This window comes from Notamacropus eugenii, chromosome 1, assembly GCF_028372415.1.
Source record: "Notamacropus eugenii isolate mMacEug1 chromosome 1, mMacEug1.pri_v2, whole genome shotgun sequence".
Classification (NCBI taxonomy): domain Eukaryota; kingdom Metazoa; phylum Chordata; class Mammalia; order Diprotodontia; family Macropodidae; genus Notamacropus; species Notamacropus eugenii.
The window spans coordinates 705,535,777-705,555,912 of NC_092872.1; the positions used below are offsets into that span (position 1 = coordinate 705,535,777).

The 20,136-nt window shown below is 49.1% G+C and overlaps 1 protein-coding gene across 2 annotated transcripts; it reads right to left on the reverse strand.

Annotated features, from left to right (window-relative positions):
- Positions 1-722: 722 nt before the first annotated feature.
- On the reverse strand, positions 723-20,104 carry RNF166 (ring finger protein 166). Of its 2 annotated transcripts, XM_072636331.1 has the most exons (7): positions 19,808-20,104; positions 13,957-14,022; positions 10,875-11,031; positions 8,830-8,942; positions 7,526-7,640; positions 4,333-4,440; positions 723-2,125 (listed from the first exon to the last, which is right to left on the reverse strand). In XM_072636331.1, the coding sequence occupies exons 1-7, from the start codon at positions 19,999-20,001 to the stop codon at positions 2,060-2,062; spliced, it is 819 nt and encodes a 272-aa protein (XP_072492432.1). In that variant the 5' UTR covers positions 20,002-20,104; the 3' UTR covers positions 723-2,059. The 2 variants fall into 2 exon arrangements, with proteins under 2 accessions (XP_072492432.1, XP_072492433.1); XM_072636332.1 differs by lacking the exon at positions 13,957-14,022 and having other exon boundaries at positions 19,808-20,101.
- Positions 20,105-20,136: the final 32 nt, after the last annotated feature.

Sequence of the window (20,136 nt, forward strand, 5' to 3'; positions counted from 1 at the left end):
CAGCCTCACTGCAGTTATGTGGTGGGGGAAGGGGTGCTGAGTCAGCTCAGGGTAGATCAGTTTATGGGTTTTTAATCTTTTGCATTCTGGGTTTCTTAAACTAGTGGCATCGAAATCCAAATACAAAGGAGGGCCGCTAAACTACATTAGGATCCCTACAGGCCACATATTAACTTAGAAAACCACGCATCTGTAGTATGACCTTGGTTAGCTAGCACGTACATGGAACACATTTTTGCAAAGTGCTTCACAAATATTTCCTCATTTTATCTCCCCAATTCTGGGAAGTAGATCCTATTACCCCCATCTTACAGACAAGGAAATGGGCAGAGATGAAGTGATTTGCTGAAGTATGTATCCAGTCTCACTGGATTTCCTTGTGCCTGTCACACCTTACCTCATATACTTACATGGAGTCTCATTTCTCCACCTTTGATTCATTCCACAGGCACTTACTATGACCAAATACATACAGGCAGCATTTACAAGAGGCGCCAGTTGTGGTTCAGTATTAGAACTCTCCAAAAGCAAAGGAGATGCTTTGGGAGGTATTCTAGTAGACATGTAGAAGGATCTTGGTCATACTTAAAATAGGAACTCCTCCCTCATTCAAGGTGAAAGGGGAGTCTAGACAAGTTCTCCCAAGATGCTTTCCCCAGACTCCCAAACTGGCTCACTGCTTTTGACCCATAGGGAACAAAACAATACTTATCACATCTGGCTGTAGATGCTCTGAAACTTTTTATTTTATTTTTTAAAAAAGACAACAATAATTTATATCATTAAACAAACCAGAAAGCTGAGTGACCTTCTTCCCGAGCCCCAGTGCTGAGCCCAAGTACTGGCCCCACCCTACTCCCCTGTCCTTCAGTGAGGCTGCCCCCAAGCCTCTGCCTGAGGAGTGAATTCCAGTCGTCTCTTTGGAAAGGTGATAAAGGGACCAGGGAGCTACCTCTTTCTCATTCTTCCTTCTGGTCTAGTCTTCTCCCAAGCCTGGGAAGAACTCTGCTGTTTGCACTGAGTAAAGATCCAGTTGGGCCCCAGAACCTGGCACCCCAGCAGCATCACTGCTTGCACAAGAGGCTAGGAGTCTCTTTTATTAGCAAAAAGGTCAACAGACACAACGAAAACCTTAAAAATATAGAAATGATCTAACGAACGTGGCCACCTCAAAATCACACAAGCACGAGTGGAAAAGCTCCTCTTAATTCCAGTTTTGGTTCCAGCTTCCCCAGCTTCCCTATCATTCCCCCATGCTGATCCTATACTAGGTTTGTTTTTGATTTTTTTTTAAAAAATATAATTTTTTAAATGTTCCATAAAAATACTATTGTTCCTAGTCAAACACAGATATTGCAATATGAAGAGTAACTGCTTTTTCCTCGCTCTATAAAATGTGAAAAGGTTATCACACTGATTAATATAGAAAAATGCCAGAATCTCTAAGTATCACAAAAGCTGGTACCAAATGAGCAAGGTGGAAACTTTACGGAATGCCAGATGTCAGGATGGGACTTAGGAAAACATTCCTCCCGTTCAGGTCTTCAGTGAAGTTTCTGTCAGTCTCTCCCACCTCTCCACCCCACGCCCCCCCCTCCCCCCCCCCCAGTCTAACCTGTCTGGATCAGCAATGATAGAGAGTCATGGCTCTCCATGAATTCTTAAGCACGAAAGCCAAACCACTGTTTAGAAAAAAAAAAAAGTCAACTTGATGCTCTGATTTTGCAGAGCCAAACCTTCCTCCCTCCCTCAGGTGCCCTCTAGGGATCATCTGGGTCTCCAAACACCCGATAACCCAGAAGAGGTGGAAGTGCTCACTTAGACTGAACCATTGAACTGGTAAAAGGTCCCACCCAAGGGAGGGCACTGAGGATCGGCCTCTGGGCTTGGCCTGTTCTCCTTGTGCAAGGAATAAAGATTCCACCTTATTAAAAAAGGTGAGGGGGAGGCCTAACTGCTAGGGAATGCTGAAGAATGAGCAAGCCTCTTCTCCTGTCCCTCCATGTGGAAAAGGTGACTTCTGACCCCAGATCTGGGTTGGGGCCAGCCAGGGCTGCCTTCAGTTCTCAGAGAGGGACAGCGCCAGCGCAGCCTGAAATGCAGCTTCTTCATCAATGTTGTAGTCCTAGAAGAAAAAGAGGACAGGAGCCTGAGATCCAATCCTTCCCCAAAGGGTGTGAACGGTTTTCAGATGCAATGCAACCTTTCAGTAACAACACGCACAGAACAAACCCACTCCAAGTCACTGTAAGAAACACGCAAACCCAAACACTCCAAGGCCTTCACCACACCCGTCACACAGGCGAAGGCGCCGGAAAGCCAGGCACACTCACACACTGTTGGCGGAGCTGTGAACCGCTCCACTGCTGTGGAAAAACCACTGGGAATTGGACAAGTTACTAACCTGTTCCTGCCCTTTGACCAAGCAATCCCACTACAGGGCTTAAACACCAGGAAAAATGGAAACGTACCAAATGTTTACAGTGACACTGAAAACTAATCAGGGGTGCAGCAACTGGGAGAAGGCGATCCTGGTGAATCAATGCACTGGGATACTGCTGCCGATGTGAGCCACAGCTGCCCAGACACTGCTAGTTGTGCAGGGAAGGAAGGGGTGGGGTGGGAAGAAGCAGGGAGCAGTTAACTGCAAGGGGAGTCCTCTTCCCCTGGGTCACCAGAACAAGGCTGCCCCAGGCCCCCTTCAGCGGGCACCTTCTGATTCTAACCAGCACCTATCCATGAGCAGAATCCCACTCTCTCGATCAGCTCTTCTAAGTCCCACCCAAATACAACAGCTGGTCTCCAGCACCTTGAGAGCACTTTAAGGTCTGCAAACAAACAGGATCTCATTTGATGCTTGCAACCCTCCTGGGGGGAAGGTAAGTGACCTGCCCAGGGTCACAGAGCCGGGTCTGAAGATGGATCTCTCTCTTGGTGTCCTGACTCTAGGTCCAGCTGCCTCTATCACAGTTAATCAAGCTATGACCAGAGGCTCCCTCCCCACCATTCGTCCACAGCCTTCCTCTCCTAAGAAGCTAAGCTGGACCTGCCCCTCCCAGGTGCTAGCCCTCTCCACTTCTCTAATTGGGGGGGACTCTGAAATCTGTGCCTGACTCACAGTCTGTCAATCTCATCTACTTAAGAACATGCATGGGTCCCCTTTCAACATGCCATGGCTAGTGAAAATGTCTAAGGGGGCAAGAAGTTCAGGAGACCACAGGAGGCCATGACTCAGCATCTTAATGGCAGCTAAACGAAAATCTGTGGGAAGCCGTGGGAGGGCCAGAGCTGTCCTTGGTCTGAACTCACCCCCCCTCCAAGTCATAAAGGGATCCTGGGCCTTTTATGGGGCCTGATGCGCCCTCTAGTGGTCCAGCGGGGCCAGGCCACTTGGTCAGAGGCTGGTCAGTCTCCTAATCTTTCCCATCCTCAGCTTCCTTATGGATCAGACTAGCTGATTTTTAAAGTCCTTTCCAGGCCTTAACTGGAGGATTCTCTGACTCTGACCCACTATGAAGCTATGCTTTTGGTAGGACAATACCCTTCTGCCATTTTTGATGGCCAGCAAGGCCCACACAGCCCATAGGGCTGCCCCAGAAGGGAGTAGGACATTGGGAAAGGGGAGGGAAAAAGGGCTCCTCTCTCCTAATGGTCAGGGCTGGGTGCATGGACTGTCCAAGAGAATGACACAGTCCAGTAAAAGAGGATGAAGTGAAGAGTAGGCATGGTGCATTCTGGTAACTCTTCATGACAGACTCCACTTAGTGCCTTTGAGTCAGACTCACAAGGCCCCACCGCCATGGCTGTCTGGTGTGGGGAAGACTCGGGGTGTGGACACAAGCGTGTAGTGTGGGGGGTGCATGGGGCACCAAGCCGCTGCTCCTCTGGCTTCAGAAGCCTTCACTTCATCGCCCCAACCCAGGAGTGAGGAGGAGGCAGGCGCTGTCATCCCCAGCCCACAGAGGACAAGATGAGGAACCAGGAAGGGGAGTGCAGGTTCTCTACCCTTTCCTAGTCTGTGGAAGAGCTGATGCCAGCTGGGACCTAGAAGTCAAAGTACCCTGACATCCTGACAATGGAGAGCAGGGTGTTGGGGAGGGGAGGAGCTGCTAACATACCACCCTGCCCCATGCCTACAGGGGCTCCCTCCTCCTCTGCCTGCTGCCTTCACCAGCCCCTCTATTTTTTCTTATTCTCTTGTCTTCGTGTTGCCTCCCTCTCCTCGAGGACTGGGACTCTCTGTTGCCTTTCTGTGTCCCCAGAGCCTGGCACATCACAGGTGCTAACACCCGCCACATCCCCCCACCCCCACTGTGGCCCATAGACACTCACCACAAAGGTGTCATAGGAGAATTTGTGTCGATGGAGGAGGTGCTGCAAGAAGTTGGCGCTCTTGTAGCTGGGATCGCCCCAGGGCATGGCTGAACAGATGGGGCAGACCTGAGAACAGACAGGAGACACCAGTTGAGTGAGGACAGGGCAGAGGCCCCTTTCCCTTTCCCTCCTCTGAGAAGCAGAATCTGCCGGCTTCAAATAGGTCTGGAGCTGCTCGTCCTCCCCTAAATCTAGACCAAGTCAATTGTACCAATGAACGCTGGGGCAGGTCCATGTTTGGTGCTCCCAGCCATGCCTTCCACATCCCACCTGGCATTCAGCATGGTGCTGGGCACCATGGGCAGACTCCCACAGAACTCTTCCTGGAAGACAATCTTCCCACCCCGCATCTCTGCCCAAGGAGAGGTGGGGGCATGCCTGCCTCCCTTTCCTTCCCCTAGACTACAACCACAGTTACTAGGGGTTTGTCTTTTCTTTTTGGTGTAAAGCCCATCTGGGGGAGATGAAACAAGCTTCCTCCATCTGATGATCCGCAGTTTCCTCCTCAAATCACACATAACATGGAGCAGATGCTCACTTAGTGTTTGCTGACTGACCCAAGGGACTCTTCTTTGCCTTTACACCAGGATAACCACTAGGGCAGGGCATTTTGTGCCTGTGGTGTGGCTGACCACAAACATTCTGGCATGCCTTGGTGAGCACATGATGCTGAACTGGGAGGCCCTGAGATCTGAGCTTGAATCCCTGCTCGTGCTCTGAGAACTTTGCATAATGGAGTATTATGGTAATATAATAGAAAGATATTCCATATTTCCCTCTGCCTTACAACCGCTAAACTTAGTCCCTTTAAAAAAAAGTTACAACAAAGTTATTAAAAAATATTACAAATATTTACAGATGACTCCCATTCCATCAGAGGGTTCCCATAAATTAATACCAATAGTGACTTCATCTGAAAGCAACACAACATCCTGCATCAGTAGCAACTCCCCTCATTTAAAAAACAGCCTAACAGAAATCTATTCACTCCCTCCCCCCACCCATGGGCCCCAGTGGGTGGGGAAGAAGAAAAAGAAAAACAAATTCCTTGTAACAAATATGCATGATCAAGCAAAATATCTCATGTGGCATCCTAAATCCATTAACTTCTGTTGTGTGGTCATCATCGGCATCTGGAATTGAGCACAACCATTATAACGGATCCTAGATTTTACAGAGCTACTATTGTGTGGTCCTCACAACCTCCCATCCTGCCCTCCTGCCCCCCCAGTTCTTTCCCAGGCTGAGACCTCTGCACCTACTATACCATCCTTTCCCTTCATGGGCCTTTGGGGAAGGAGTTCTATTCCAAACTAGGCTCTACACTCTGGCCTCCTGCCTTCTTTTCCTATCAATGACCACCACGCCACATCACATCCTTGGATTATTCTCCACTATCCGTTGTCTTTTCTTCTATCTAGCTAAAAAAGGCTGGAGAAAACCACAAAATCATGCTGACTATAAATTCATGTTTCACAATCTCAACCAGGTCCTCACTGCAGCAAGGCACACTGTGTACATCTCCATCAACTCATCATTTCACTCACCACCTCAGCTTTCCCAGACCTCATTCCTCCTCAAACCTCCCATAGTTTCAGCTGAGAACCTGACCTTGCATTTCACCAAAAAACTTAGACCATTTGCAGGAAGCTCCACTCCCCGCTCCTCTGCCAGCACTCAGATCCTTCTGCCAGGCTCCTCTTTCCACCCCCATCTCACATGAAGTGGGGGCCCTGCTCTCTAAGGCAAACATCTAGAGGTTGTGATCCCTGCCTTCTCCTTTTCCTCTATCACACCTCATTAGCGACCTTCAATCTTTCCCTGTCCAGCAACTGCTTTCCTTTTGCTGCCTATGAACATGTCCATGTCTCCCTCATCCTCAAACTCCCCCCCAGCCTTGCATCCATCCTATCTCGCTGCCACCTGCGGTAAATCTCTTCTCCCTTTTGTGACTAAACTCCTTGAAAGAGCACCAGCTTTTGAGGTCTTCACTTCTTTCCTCTCACTCTCAATTCTCTGCAGTCTGGCTTCTGACCTCATCATTCAAATCAAACTGCTGTTTCCAAAGTTACCAGTGAGACCTTTCTTTGTCACCATGTTGAATGGCCTTTTTTTAGTCCTCATTCTTGAGCTCTGAAAACTCTTACACTGCGCTTCAACCTCTGATCTTTCCTGAGCCCTCTTCTCTTCTCCCTCTGTACTATTTTCCTTGGTGACCTCACCAGCCCCCATGGGGTCAACAACCATGTCCATGCAGATGATTCTCAGGTCACTTACCCAGCCCTAATCAACTTCTCTCCTGACCTCACCTTAAACTCAACACATCCCAAACAGCATCATGATCTTTCCCTTCTTCCTAACTAACTCATTACCATCAAGGTCACCACCATCCTTCCTGTCACCCAGGCTCACAATGTTGGTTGTCACCTGATTCCTCAATCTCCTTCTTCCCCATATCCAAAAGTTCTGTGGATCCTACCTTAGAAACATCTCTCATATATGCCCCCTTCTCTCTCCTCTGACATGCCCATGACCCTTGGGCAGACCTCTTCATCCCAGACCTGGATTATTGCCTCTATCCTCTCCCCACTCCACCCTGGCCTTCATTCAGCGGTCAAATTAATCTTCTTTAAGCTTAGTTTTGACCAGATCACCCCTCTCTATTCAAGAAACTCCAGTGACTACCTATTACGTCTTTTAAAGAAATGTGTATTTTTAAAAACCTTTTTATTTAAAACATTTTAGAATTACCTATTACCTCTAAGATAAAAAATACAATCTCCTTGATTTTTAAAGTCCTTCTAAACTTGACCCCTTCCTACCTTACTCCAAACTCACCCCTGTGTCCTCTGCAGTCCAGTGTTCCTGGACTCCTTGGTGGTCCTTGCACGTGTCATTTCATCTCTACCCATCCTCCGTGCTGGGAAGGCTCCTCAACTTGCTCCTGACTCCTTCAAGTCTCAGTTTTGATTCCCACCAGAAGGCCCAAGAAGTCTCCCCTGAGAAAGCTCAGTCTAACCTGTCTCTATCTGCCTCTCTCTGTATCCTCACCGCTTGGCACAGTGCCTGGCATGATGCTGGCAGAGTTAGGAGGGAGGTACTATGCTCCTCATCACTAGTATGTGCCCTCTTGGCCCCCCCTCCCACTCACCACTCGGTTGGGGTCATTTCGGTGATTCTCCATGCAGTGCTTTACCAACTCCTGCTGGTCCAGATTGCGGGCTCCACAGTATGGACACACAAAGGTGGATCTGTTTGGGATATTGCTGAGCAGTGGGGAGGAAAAGAGAGGGAGTTAGGGAGGCAGGGCTGATATCAGTGATCTTAGAATCAGAGGTCCAAAACCTTCAGCAGCTCCCACCATGTGCAATAGCTGTTTTGGGGGGTTGGTCAACACCTGTCCAATTGCCTAGGAGTTGCTTACTATCTTAGAGCAGGTCTCTAGTATTGCTCTCTCCACAGCTTCTCATCCATCTCAAAGATAAATGATGACCCATGGATCTAATTCACAAGGGCCTACTCTACTCTGGGACAGAGAAACCAATGTTGCTGGATGATAACATTTTATCTCCTCTGACTTCCTTCCCAGGGCCCCACACTTCCCATCACTTGGAAGATAGCGAGAAACAGCTCCCAGACTTCTTTTTTCTACACCCAGGGCCCAGAAACAATCCTGACACCCAACCCCCAAGATAATCAGACAGAAGCCAGGCTTGCTTGTCAGTTGGGGAAATGCCTCTCCTCTAAAATCAAAAACTGTCACAACTAGAATCAGCCTGCTCCAAGGGGCTTCCTAACTCTGGGAAAGCATCTCCCCAAAGCAGAACCCCTGGGAATTTCTTGTCTATCAGGTCTGGTTACCTTGTTCTTCCCCTCCTGCATCTGAGGTCTATAGATTACAAAGTATGTACGACTCTTGCCCTCTTAAACTATCCACCCCTTAGGGGCTTGGCAGAGATAATTAAAGAACTGTTCAAAGAACCTTTAGAAAGAAAACAGCAGGAGGAGGCTGGGCCCAGGCCACGTTCTAAGAATTCAAAAAACGGGAACTCTCACTAGCCCCAAATGGCTGCTCTGCCGAAACACCAACAAAGTACAAGCAGCTACGCTTTCCTGTTCATTTCCTGTGTGACAGTGTAGCTGTTTCCTGGACCCAAAATTAAGAATAACTGACATGACTACTGTGCTTTAGGTGTACAAAGGGCTCCCCTTCATAACAACCCTATGACACATGTAGTCCCCATAAAGACAGGAAAACGAGGGTTCCAAGCAAAGACTCGGACAGGCAGACTGTCTCTACATTTTCTACTCAAGGCTTGTTAGAGGTTTTTAAGGAAACCACACCAGCTTAAGAACTTAATCCTGCAGACCCTATCACCACCCTAACTTTTCCACCCCTGTGGTTCATTGGGATTCATGTCACCAAAGGAAAAGGAAAAGCCTGGGGCTGCTTACCTGGGAATGGGCTGGGATGTTGGCACTACTGGGACAAACTTGGGACAGTTGGCCATCTGCTCCTGGACCTTCATGCAGGAAGAAATGTGTGACCTCATCTTTGCAAGAGTCACCTAAGAGAAAGCAAAGGACAGGATGAAGTGGTTTTCTGAGGTTCCCCAGGCTTACCAGAGTGGGGGCCTGGTGTGCTACATTCACCAGGAGGGAAACACAAGAGGTGATCTCATGTGTAGATCTCCTGCCACTAAGCCAGAAGCAAGATGAAATCATGTGCCAGCTAAAAACCACAAGGTCTGTAGGAAACTAGGAGCTGTCCACAGTTCTGGTGAGTGCCTCAAGAAAGATGTGATAAAGCCAGGAAAAGTTCAGGGAAGAGAAACTAGAAGGATCCAGGGCTTGGATCTCTTTTGTCTGGAGATGAAGGCAGAGCACAGATGATGGAGAAGCATAGAACTCTGAAGGTTTTAGAAAGGCTGAACAAGCAACTCCTTACAGTTAAACAGAGTCAATCTCAGGACAAAGAAACGAGACCCTGCTGCACACGCTCATTAGCAGGTGCAGATTATAAACCCCAAGAGGTTGTGTTTGCCCAAAGTATACACAGATTCAAGGTAAAGGTAACCTGGAGTTACCAAAAAGGATGCTAGGGATATTCAGGATACCCTGACACTAGATTAAATTCAACCCAAGTAAGCAAATTGGAATCAAGCACCTCCTTAGCAAGGGCTGTGCTTAGGCCCTCAGGATACCCAGACAAAAGAAGCTAACATCCCTCTGGGGCACATTCCACATATTCACCAGAAGCTAGAGAGGACTGACACTTGGGAAGGTGTGGGAGGGAGGCTTCAGGGTGGAAGGGGTACCTGGAGGGAAGATGAGGATCCCAGAGAAGCAGAGTAGAAGAAGCAAGCCTTCCAGGGTGGGGGACAGTTTATGCAAAAGCAGGGGCAGGTTAAGAGAGTGTGGGAGCAACACCCATAAAGTGAGAGGATTAGAAAAGTCTAGGTAAGCAGGCACCAGACAGACAGTGAAAAGGCTCAAAACAAATCAACTCAATTTTGCAAATTTGCCAAGTATTATGTGGCCCTCAGTGCCTTCCATGATACTAACCTTAAAAAATATCAGGTAGTCCTGTGTCTGAACACTAACATCTCCCCACTCAGCCACCCGGGTGCCACTCTCTCCTCCTACATCTGCTTAGCTGGCTGGCTGTGGTCTCTGCTCCTTGGCCCTTCCCTCTCCAGTCTTCCCGCACCCCAGGACTGAGCAGCCTATCCCCATGCTCACAAGAGACTCCCTATAGGCTCCAGGCACTCTGAGCCTCTCTGCTGTCTGGTGAGAGGCATCAGGGATCTTCTTCATCCCCATGCTGCAGTGCCCATGCAGTGGACATCCCCTCCCAACCAGAAGGTTGGCCTTTCCTCTCATCTCATCACCAACTGTATAAACACAGCACCACCCAGTCTGGCCCTTACCATTTGCCCTGGAGCTGCTGTCTCCTTAATTAGAATGTGAGTTCCTTGAGAATAGACCTGTCTGTCTTGCTTTTCTGAGTATCTTCAGTACTTAGCATAGTGCTGGGCACACAGCAGGTGCTTAATACATGCCCTTCCATTTCATGGTGTTCTGTCCCCTTTTAGCCCTAAGCTGATTGTGGAATGTGAGAGCTCATCAGCCCAGGAAGCTTGGTTAAGTCAGGGGGATGAAATCACACACTCCCTCCATAAGGTCAGCTGTGACTCCCTAAGAGTCTTATTATTCCCTTGCCCTCAGTTCTCCTGAAGCAACCACTGTCACAGACTGATTTCTAGACTGGAGAGTTCCCTGGCTAACCCATTCAGGACAATTCTCTAGTTCTAGGTAGCTTGACAGAAAGGATTTGATAGAGCCTGAAAAGTACTTCTCATGAGAAACAAAAATACAAAAGAAAGTCCACCCACTCATCATGAGAGGTGTGCCTTCAAAGGCAGGAACAAAACTCCTAACCAATGTATGAGATCATTTACCCTCCTAAAAGCTGAGCACATGGGTCCATGAGACATTACCTTCTTGCTGCAGCCCCGGCATGGAGCCTTGTAGGATGACAGCTGCTTTTCCACATTGGAGGCTTTGTCCACTTTCTTTGGGTCAAAGGGCATTCGGCAGAGTGGGCAGAGTGGAGATGGCACCTGGAGACATGGCTGCAAACACTCTCCACAGAATCTACAAAAAAACACAGCTCCTGAGCCCTTCTGGGAGTGAGGGAAAGAGGCTCTGTACACAATGTCCTGGGTGGCATTACCAGCCCCAGCGAAGGGTGACCTTTGGCTGCTAAAACACTTCCACCCTCACCCCCACCAGTTACACTTGGTCACAAGTCATGAATGAGGCTGCCACACTCATTTGTGTTTATCATTTATATTAGGAAAAGATTAATTTCTGTTCTTTGGGCACATTGCCCAAAGAACTCTGTCTTAGCTTTAATTATCAAACTTACTGTGTGATCTTACCTGTCTAAATGTGTACAAAGATTCTCTTGCGGATCTTTTATATTTTTTGAGGGGGGGAGGCAACTTGCCCAAGGTCACACAGCTAGTAAGTGTCAAGTGTCAGGCTGAATTTGAACTCAGGTCCTCCTGACTCCAGGTTCAGTGATCTATTCACTGCCCCTAGGATCTTGGGATCTTCTCTAACTATCTATGAATGTTAAGCAAGCAGTTCAGAGTATGGGATCCCTTGGGGTCCCAAGGGTCCATAAGGATAAACAATTTTAATAATTAATACTAAGACATTATTTGCCTAGCAAAACACTCTTCCCTTTCCTACTAAGAAGGCAAGGTTGGATTTTTAAAAGTTCAACCAAAATAATATCACACCAGACAGAAACAGATATGAAAATCCAGCTGTTTCTTATTAAGCCTAAATCAAAGAGATATGCAAAAATATATAAAACAATGCCATTTTTGGAAAAGTTATTTTTCACAAAAAATAAAGTATGTTAATATGTAATGAGCTTATTATTTTTAAATGAATTAATGCATAGCTTAAAAGTGTATCAGCTTTCATTTCTATTTTGGTGAATACTGATAAATATAGCCCACATAAAGAAGAAGCTCTTTGGGGTCTTCATTATTTTTAGGAGTGAAAAGTGCTCCTGAGAACAAAAAAATCTTATAGAAATGTTGGCCTAAAGAGAAGTTTAACACTTAAGTACCTAAATACTGCCTATCAGACTCTCCCTAACCCTTGACCTCTCCCTCTCCACCGGTGTGCTTCCCTAGTACCTACAAACACAGGAGTAATGAACAAGTCAGGAAGACCTGAGTTCAAATTTGGTCTCAGACACTTACTAACTGTATGACACTGGGCAAGTCATTTAATCTATTTGCCTCAATTTCCTTACCTGCAAAGTGGGGATAATAATAGCACCTATCTCCCAGGGTTGTTCTGAGTATCAAATGAGACAAAACTGTGAAAGCACCTGGCACCGGGACACAACGGGCACTCCTTAAATGTCAGCTATGATTAAAGACCCTCACTTGATTCATCCCTCCCCAACAGAGGGTGTCACATTTCCTCCCCTTTGTGATTAAATTCCCTAAGAAAGCCTCTGCAGTTTGGGCCTTCCTTACCTCTCACTCTCAGCTCTCTGCAGTCTGGCTTCTGACCTCATCACTCAACTCAAACTGCTGTCTCCAAAGGTACCAGGGAGCCCTTTCTTCATCACCATGCTGAATGGCCTTTTCTCAGCCCTTACTCTTCAGCTGTCAAGGCTGCCACCATCCTCCCTGTTACCCAGGCTTACAATGTTGGTTGTCACCCTGACTCCTCAATCTCTTTCCTCCCCATATCTAAAGCTCTCCAATCCTGTTAGTTCACGCCTTCATGACATTCCTCATGTGCCCCCTCCTCTCCTCTGACAGGCCCTCATCACCTCATACCCAAACTGCTGCCAACAGCCTGCTGAGGGGGTTTGCCTGTCTGCCTGGAGTCTCTCCCTACTCCAGTCCAAATGAACTTCCTTAAGCTGAGGTTTGACCATGTCAGCCTCTGTGTCAATAAACACAGTGATTCCCTATTGTTTCTAAGCTCAAATAGAAAAGTCTTGATTTGGCATGGAAAGCCTTGGCTACCTTTCCAGTCTTACACCTTCATCCTCCCCTCCTCTCCATGTGAACCAGAGACCCAGTGCTCCTTGCTGCTCCTGGGCACATGGCCCGTCATCTCCTGCCTGGGACTGCTTCCATTGGCTGCCTGCCCCTCCTGTTTGGAGCACCCTCCCCAGCTTACTTCTGGTCTCAACCAAAGGCCACCATTCTACACTGAGCCCTTCCCAGGCCTGTGGCATTGAGATGAGATGCCTTCCCTGAGATGATTTCCAACTTATGCTCCACATTTCTTGTTGATCCCCTCCACCCTGCCTCCACCCTGACTGGGAGCTCCTGGAAGGCAGGGGCTGGTCTGTCTTTCTTTGTATCCTCAGTGCTTAATCCAATGCCTAACACAGCACACTCTGTAAGCACTTTTCCAATGCATTTATCAATTATGATGTTATTAATAAGCTCGGTTATGTGCTACTCTTTGTGCCCCCCTTTTGGAGTGGTTTGCCATTTCTTTCTCCAGCTCATTTTACAGATGAGGAAACTGAGGCAAACAGGGTTAAGTAACTTGCCCAGGTTCACAAAGACAACAAGTCCCTGAGGCTGGCTTTGAATTCAGGTCTGACTCTAGGGCCAGTGCTCTATCTACTCTACCAGCTAGCTATCCTGCTAATAAGCTCTGTGGACCTCTCTAGTGCAAGCACAATACTCTGCAGGAATGTCTTCAGAAGGGCTGTCAGGGGTAGAACAGTGCTTTGGGTGGTAAATGTCAGGAGGGGCCCCAGGATCTGTCCAGGACCATTTTTACTCAATAGGAACAGCCAACAAGTGAGAGAATCCAGCATATTCAAATGCCCCAAAACCATCAGGAGAAAAGAGGACTTCTCCTGTAGATTGTCTACCATCCCTCTCACTCTCACCCTGTGTACAGAAAAGACATTCCCAAACAGCACAGTCTTTGGGCAAAAGTGTCAGATCCACTGGATAAAATGAGCCCTAGAGGGGTTCAGAAGGCCCAATCTTGGCCTGGTGATGGAAGGAGGTTTACCTGGCCTCTTCTGCTCCAAAACCAATTCTATACAGGAAAGTTGTAGAAATATTGGACAGTACTTCTCTGAGAAAAAAAAAAGAAATATTGGACAGGTATAGTGAGAGAAGAGGGCTTAAACACCACCACAGGCCTTGCTAAGCCTCAGTTTCCTGTCAGTAAAATGGAGATGATCATATCTTTTCTGTAGTACCCATCTTGGGAAAAAAAAAAGGCTGGTACTAAGGTCAACCTAGATAAACTGAAGCATTCTGCAAAAAAATAAATGCCATACAGCCATCAATGATCATTATTGTGTGGCCGTGGTCAAGTCACTGCGTCTTGGTCTCTTTCTCCAGGAAATTAAGAGGCCTGGATTAGCTAGGTAAAGTCCCATCCTGGGCTAATACCCAGAGTTCTCCTAACATGTGGGTATGGCCCAGACTGGGGAACAAAGCGGTCGGGCCATCTTGGCCGTTCATGCTACCACAGTCAGGTCAGAGAAAAACTAGAAAGATTCCCAGCCTCTCCTACCTCCCTCTCCCTTGCTTCATCCCCCCCTCCAAATTCCTTCCTTTCCAAGGAGCCTGGCCAGCCTGTTCTTTTAACAAATCATGGAGCAAGGGTGAGAGTGATCCCATCCCTCCCTGTCCCCAGGAAAAGCTCTACCAAAGGTGAACAGCATCTGTCCCAGGGATTTCTAATCTGAAAACAGAAACAAAGAAGGAAAAATGCTGGTCTACAGCACAAGATTACAGTGCCTCAAATCACCTCATTTTCTCACTCTAAGACTCTGTAAATGCCAGAGGGAGGTAAAACCTCCAAGTTCTGTGGGCCCTGCAGGAAGGAGGCAGCATTAATGTGCACCTAGCTCAGAGTCTAAACATAGGGTTAGAGAAAGTGGGGCATGAGGCTTGGGAGAAGGAGATAATAGAGTAAGATCAAATATTGCCTTTAATTAGTTGGTGGGCTGTTCTGCCATGAAGGATCTATTGAGGGCTGAGGGGAGGAAGTAGTTATGTGAAACCTCTAAGACAGCAAGCCTCCTTTCCAGTCCACCCAGAAGGAAAAGCTGGCATCCAGATGGCAAACAAAGAACCAGCTGTAGTTCTGGGTGCCACTGGTTCTTTCTAAGCAGGATGCAGTGGGGAGGGGGGAGGCTGGGGAAAGGTGGAGGGGAGAGGGCCCCTATGTTTGGACTTGGGAGCTGAATCCATCAGTTTTCTTTGGCACAACTGTAATCACCCTGCTAAGGGCATTTGCACATTTGTAAGCTGCTGGGATTTCCTGTTAGGTCACTGAGATGTAAGACAGGGCTAAGCCCAAAGCCTAGTAACTGCCAGGAAACTGGACTTTGCTTCCAAAGGCTTTTTCCTGGACTCTGGGTTTCTAAAAGTCGGACTTTGCCCCACTCTCCTCTCCTCCCTGCTTTTTCACACATACACCCTTCCAACTGGTATTTACAATTACTTCCCACTCTATAGAAGTATGTTCATCAGTCAGATGGAAAGAAAAACTAATCAGAGAGAAGGAACAGTTGTTATTTTCACAGGACAGAGCTCGTGGGCTGGAGGGTGACACCATTTGGAGGTGAGATAAGGCACTGCAGGGGAGATGTGATCGTGGGAGCCTGAACACGGTGCACCCCCTCCCACCCGCAGAGGGCCACAAAAGAAACCTCATTCCCCTTCTCAAGCTCCAGTAGCTAGGCCCAGAGCTGGCCCACAGGAAGGTCCTCCCCCATCACCATGCTTGCTGGTCAGACAAAACCAATCAGTGATGGAGAACAAAACACAAGGGTAACCATTGCACAATCCAAAAAAGAGAAATAGAGAGAAGCCAGACCTAGCTTCCAGCCAAGGTCATTTACTTCAGAAAAGCATGCAATTAAAGGGTCAAAGTCTGAACTTAGCTCAGGTCACTTATAAATTAGGGGAAGGGCTAGACCCATTGCTAAGCACTTTATCAACATTATCTGAAACAATTCAATGCTCTTATTTCAGAGGGATGGTAAGGGAAGAGGCCTCAGGTATCTGGGGAGGCCTTGCAGATATGCCTCACAGTGACTCAAACGATCCTATCTGACAGCTATTTCAATGTGTCAGATTCCCTCGGGAGTTAGGCAGCAGAACAAAACGTCCAAGCTGTGGGTGTCGGTGCACGCACAGGTACCTTGATGTTCTCAGATCCAAGAGCACGCAATCAGGCAGCAGCGCCAGCCTGTAATATTACAAATTCCCGCCAGAACTTGTCCTGGCGATAAACGGCTTCTTGGGCTGTATTAATCATCTGAGCGGGGATCCAGTTACAAACTCTGTATAGGAGAAGAGGACAAGAGGGGACTAAATCCAGGTCAAGCATGAGCAGAAGGCCCAAAGAATCCAGAAGAGGTGGCTTCATGGACAACCAGGAGCCACTCTCCCAGATACTGAGAGAGGTAGAATACTCAAAAGACTGGAACCAGTGGCCTAAGTGGATAAAGGGCTGGAGTGAACACACAGGTTCAGGTCCAAATCCTGCTTTAGGCACTTTGGAGCCATGCCCCGAAGGGCAAAGGGACTCAAACTGGAAGGGATTCAGTTTCCTCAGTAGTAAAGAGGGCTGAAATTTGCATTACCTAACTCACAGAACAGATACAGAGTTCTGCAAACTACCCAGAGCTTGCTCAGAGATGTGCAGGGTTATCCCAGAATAAAGGTGACCTAAAAGAGTACAACAGCCTGGGGGCAAGCCATTTCCTGTTGCCTTGGGCTGTCAAGGTCCCAAGTGCCAAGTGTCCCCCCTGGGTGGGGATGGGAATATTCAAGCCCCCATAACTCATCTCAATGAAACACACAGAGACCCTCCAAAATGGGTCAGATGTGCCATAAGGGCCTTTCACAGAGCTAGCTCAAGTTCCCCAGCCCTCAATGATGCCTGGTCTCTCCTCCCTCCCTCACCAGCTTGCTGGTTAGGCAGCAGGGAGATCTGGGAGAAGAATCTGGCTGGAAGATTCACGACTCTGCTGTGCCAGTGACCCCATCCTGGAAGTGATTGATCCTGCCCAGGAGGCAAGGCACACCCCACCCCACCCCTCCCCTGGTAACTGCCAAATGCTGAGGGTACAGTCTAGGTTTTGCCATGAACCAGACAGGGTCGTTGACTTTTTTGGTTAATGTCTAATTACAGATAGCCAGTTAAAAAGTACTGGTGCCAAGCACTGCAGATACAAACAGAAGGGAGAGTCCCAGTCCTTAAAAGTCTTACAATTCAGCTGGGGGGAGCCAGGAAAGGTGCCTGCACCTAACAGCCTAGACATGGCAGAGCTGGCCTGGAAGCCTGGTAGGAGGGGGACGAGGATGGTGCCAGTGTGGAGATGGCACAGATACAGATCACAGGGCCAGCCCCCAAACTGACTGAGAAAAGGCAAGTCCAGGAGGGCAATGACCCAGATGTCTTCCTCCTCTTTCCAGGGCTCCTCTACAGCCATGGCTGAAACAGGGTTTGTGAGATACCTGGACACCCCCAGATCCTTCCCAACATGGATGCTTTTACTGAGTTCCCTTTGGGGCTGGGGATATTTGGATGCCAGAGTAATATGACACCAGATGAAAGAGAAAAAGGTAGCACAAGGTGGTAAGTGGGAAAGGAGTGATATAAAAGTCAAAACACTCTTTGCCCAAGAGTAAAATTCCCTACCTACCAAAAAAAATTGGAAGGCTCTAGCCCCCAAACCCAAACATTAACAGGATTAATCCCAGGGTTAGAAATTGGATATATGGCTTTGTTTGAGTCAGTGGGGCCAATCTCTATACAAGTGAGATTCAGATCCACCAGAGCACTATGCAGATGAGACCACATAAGACTGTCCACTGGGGGCCATCTGTGTCATCACCCACTTGGTGGACTTGGCTGAAAGAGGAAGCAGTGACTGTGAACTTGGTTAGCCTGAGCCTAAAGCTTGTTTGGCCTTCAATTATTAGCTATTCTCTTCTAATTGGGTGCTGTTTAGTCGGTTCTGATTCTTTGTGACCCCCATGAACCATGCTATCCACGGGGTTTTCTAGGCGAAGTTACTGGAGTGGTTTGCTATTTCCTTCTCCAGTGGATTAAGCAAACAGGTTAAGCAACGGTTACACAGGGTTACACAGTTACTGTCAGAGGAAAGATCTGAGCTCAGGTCTTCCTGACTAAAAGCTCAGTACACTCAACACTGAGCCACCTAACTGCCTCTTAGGGTGCTAGACATGGAAATACAGAATTATGGCCAAGGTGGCTAACCCTGGGAGTGGGCAATCCAGTACCTTTCCCCAACAACAAAGAAAAAAAGAAATTACTTTGTGGAAGGTGATAGCTCAAAGCCACGGGATTTGTGGGAAAAGACAAAATGCCCAAGGGAGCTCCAATGGACCTAGTAGGCACCTTTCACTACGAGGAGAGCAGCAGAAGAGAAGGATTTTGTGATTCATTACATCTTTTGTGCTTGTTTGAGGAAGGTACTGTACACAGACATTAAAAAAAGATCACAACAGCACTTAATAAGAGGTACAGGTCCCTAGAAAAGCAAACTAACTAGGAAGCTCTGTGGGGAAGAGGCTAGAAAAGAAACAGGAACACCAGAAACAGGCCAACGAACCAGTGGGACCCAAGAAATCTCTTCTGGAGAGCTGAATGGAAACGAAGCTTCACACGAAACTGATCTCTACAGCTTGATATTCTATGGGATCCTCCTGAAAAGATGGCTTTAATTTGTATTAGGCAGCAGAGAGGCTGAAAATGCAAAGACTTTCATCAGGAAAAAAACTTTGCCACTCATAGAACCTCTAAACTAGACACGGAACTGAGAGCTCACAACAAGCCAAGTCAGATCACGTGGAATCACGTTGAGAAGGCTCTAAATATAGGAGCAGGAGCAGCTACAACAAAGTTCTTCCCCCAAGGATTTCTAGGCTTCGGCAGCACCATATGGAGAACACACTATATTTAAAAGGAATACACTTGCTTCTGAGAGCGCGTGCCAAGACGATCCCGCACCCGCGAAGGCCAAGTCGGAGCCTCTACCTGTGGGAGGGCACCTTGGCCACCCCCTAAAGGGCTAGGAGGAGGGTCCGGGCATTGGCTCTTCACCCCATCTGAGCACCTCGGACAGACCAGGAGGTCAGCTGCTCCGGCCCTTCCATTTTCCACAAGAGCAGACTGGGGGACTGAAAGGGAAATAAACTCGCCCAAGGTCACCGAGCCCCTGAGTGGCGGCACCAGGTCCTCACCCGGGGTTCTCTGTACCCCAACCCGACCCCCTCCCAGTGTGGAGATTACCTCCCGTTCACCGGCCCACGCCTTGTTTGTACACAGTCCTTGGCACGCTAAGCGGACGATGAACTCGAGAAACAAGGAAGCCACAAGTCGTGGCTGGCATGAGGGGGGGCCCCCACGCCCACGGGGATCCCCGCACCGCCCCGAATCCCTGCGCTTCCCCTCAGCGGGGTTCGGCAAGGACTTCCACGAACTGAGCGCTCTGGGGCAAACAAAGGAGGTGCACCCCCGTCCACCCCCACTGAACCCTCCTTATGCAAGGGGGGTGACGGATTGCTCCCCCCCGCGAGAAAGGGGGGGTTTAGAGTCCAGGGCCGCCTCCCTTTCTGCGGAACTGGGGGGATCAAAGCCCCCCAGCTCCCTCTTTCTCCTGCGGAGCTGGGGGGTCACGGCCACCCCCAGGAAGGGAGAAGAGTGTAGACAACGACTACTGCCGGCGCTGCTGCCGCCGCTACAACCCGCTTTCCTGCCCGAGCGTCCTGCTCCCAGCAGCGCCCGGGGAGGGAAAGGGAAGGGAGCCCGCTTTACAGACGGGGAAACTGAGGCCCGCGCCCCGCCGCCCGCCCGGCCCGGGCCTCACGTGTGTCCGCAGCTGCCGATGGCCACGGGCCGGTGGTAGACCTCCAGACAGATGGGGCAGCTGTACTGGGCCTCCAGGCTGCTCTCGCCGCCGGCGCCGGGCCCGGCCGGGGGCTGCGGGGCGCTGGCGGGGGCTCCGGCCGGGGGGTGCTGCCGCTGCTGCGCCGAGGCCACCAGGCTGCGGAACATCGCCATGGCGGGGCCCGGCCCGGCCCGCCCCTGCCCGCGGCCCCGCACGCCGGCCCCCTCGCTCCCGGTCCGCCGCTCGGGCTCGGGCTCGGGCTCGCTCCCCGTCCGGGTCTCCGGCTCCGGCCCGCCCCGCCCCGCGCG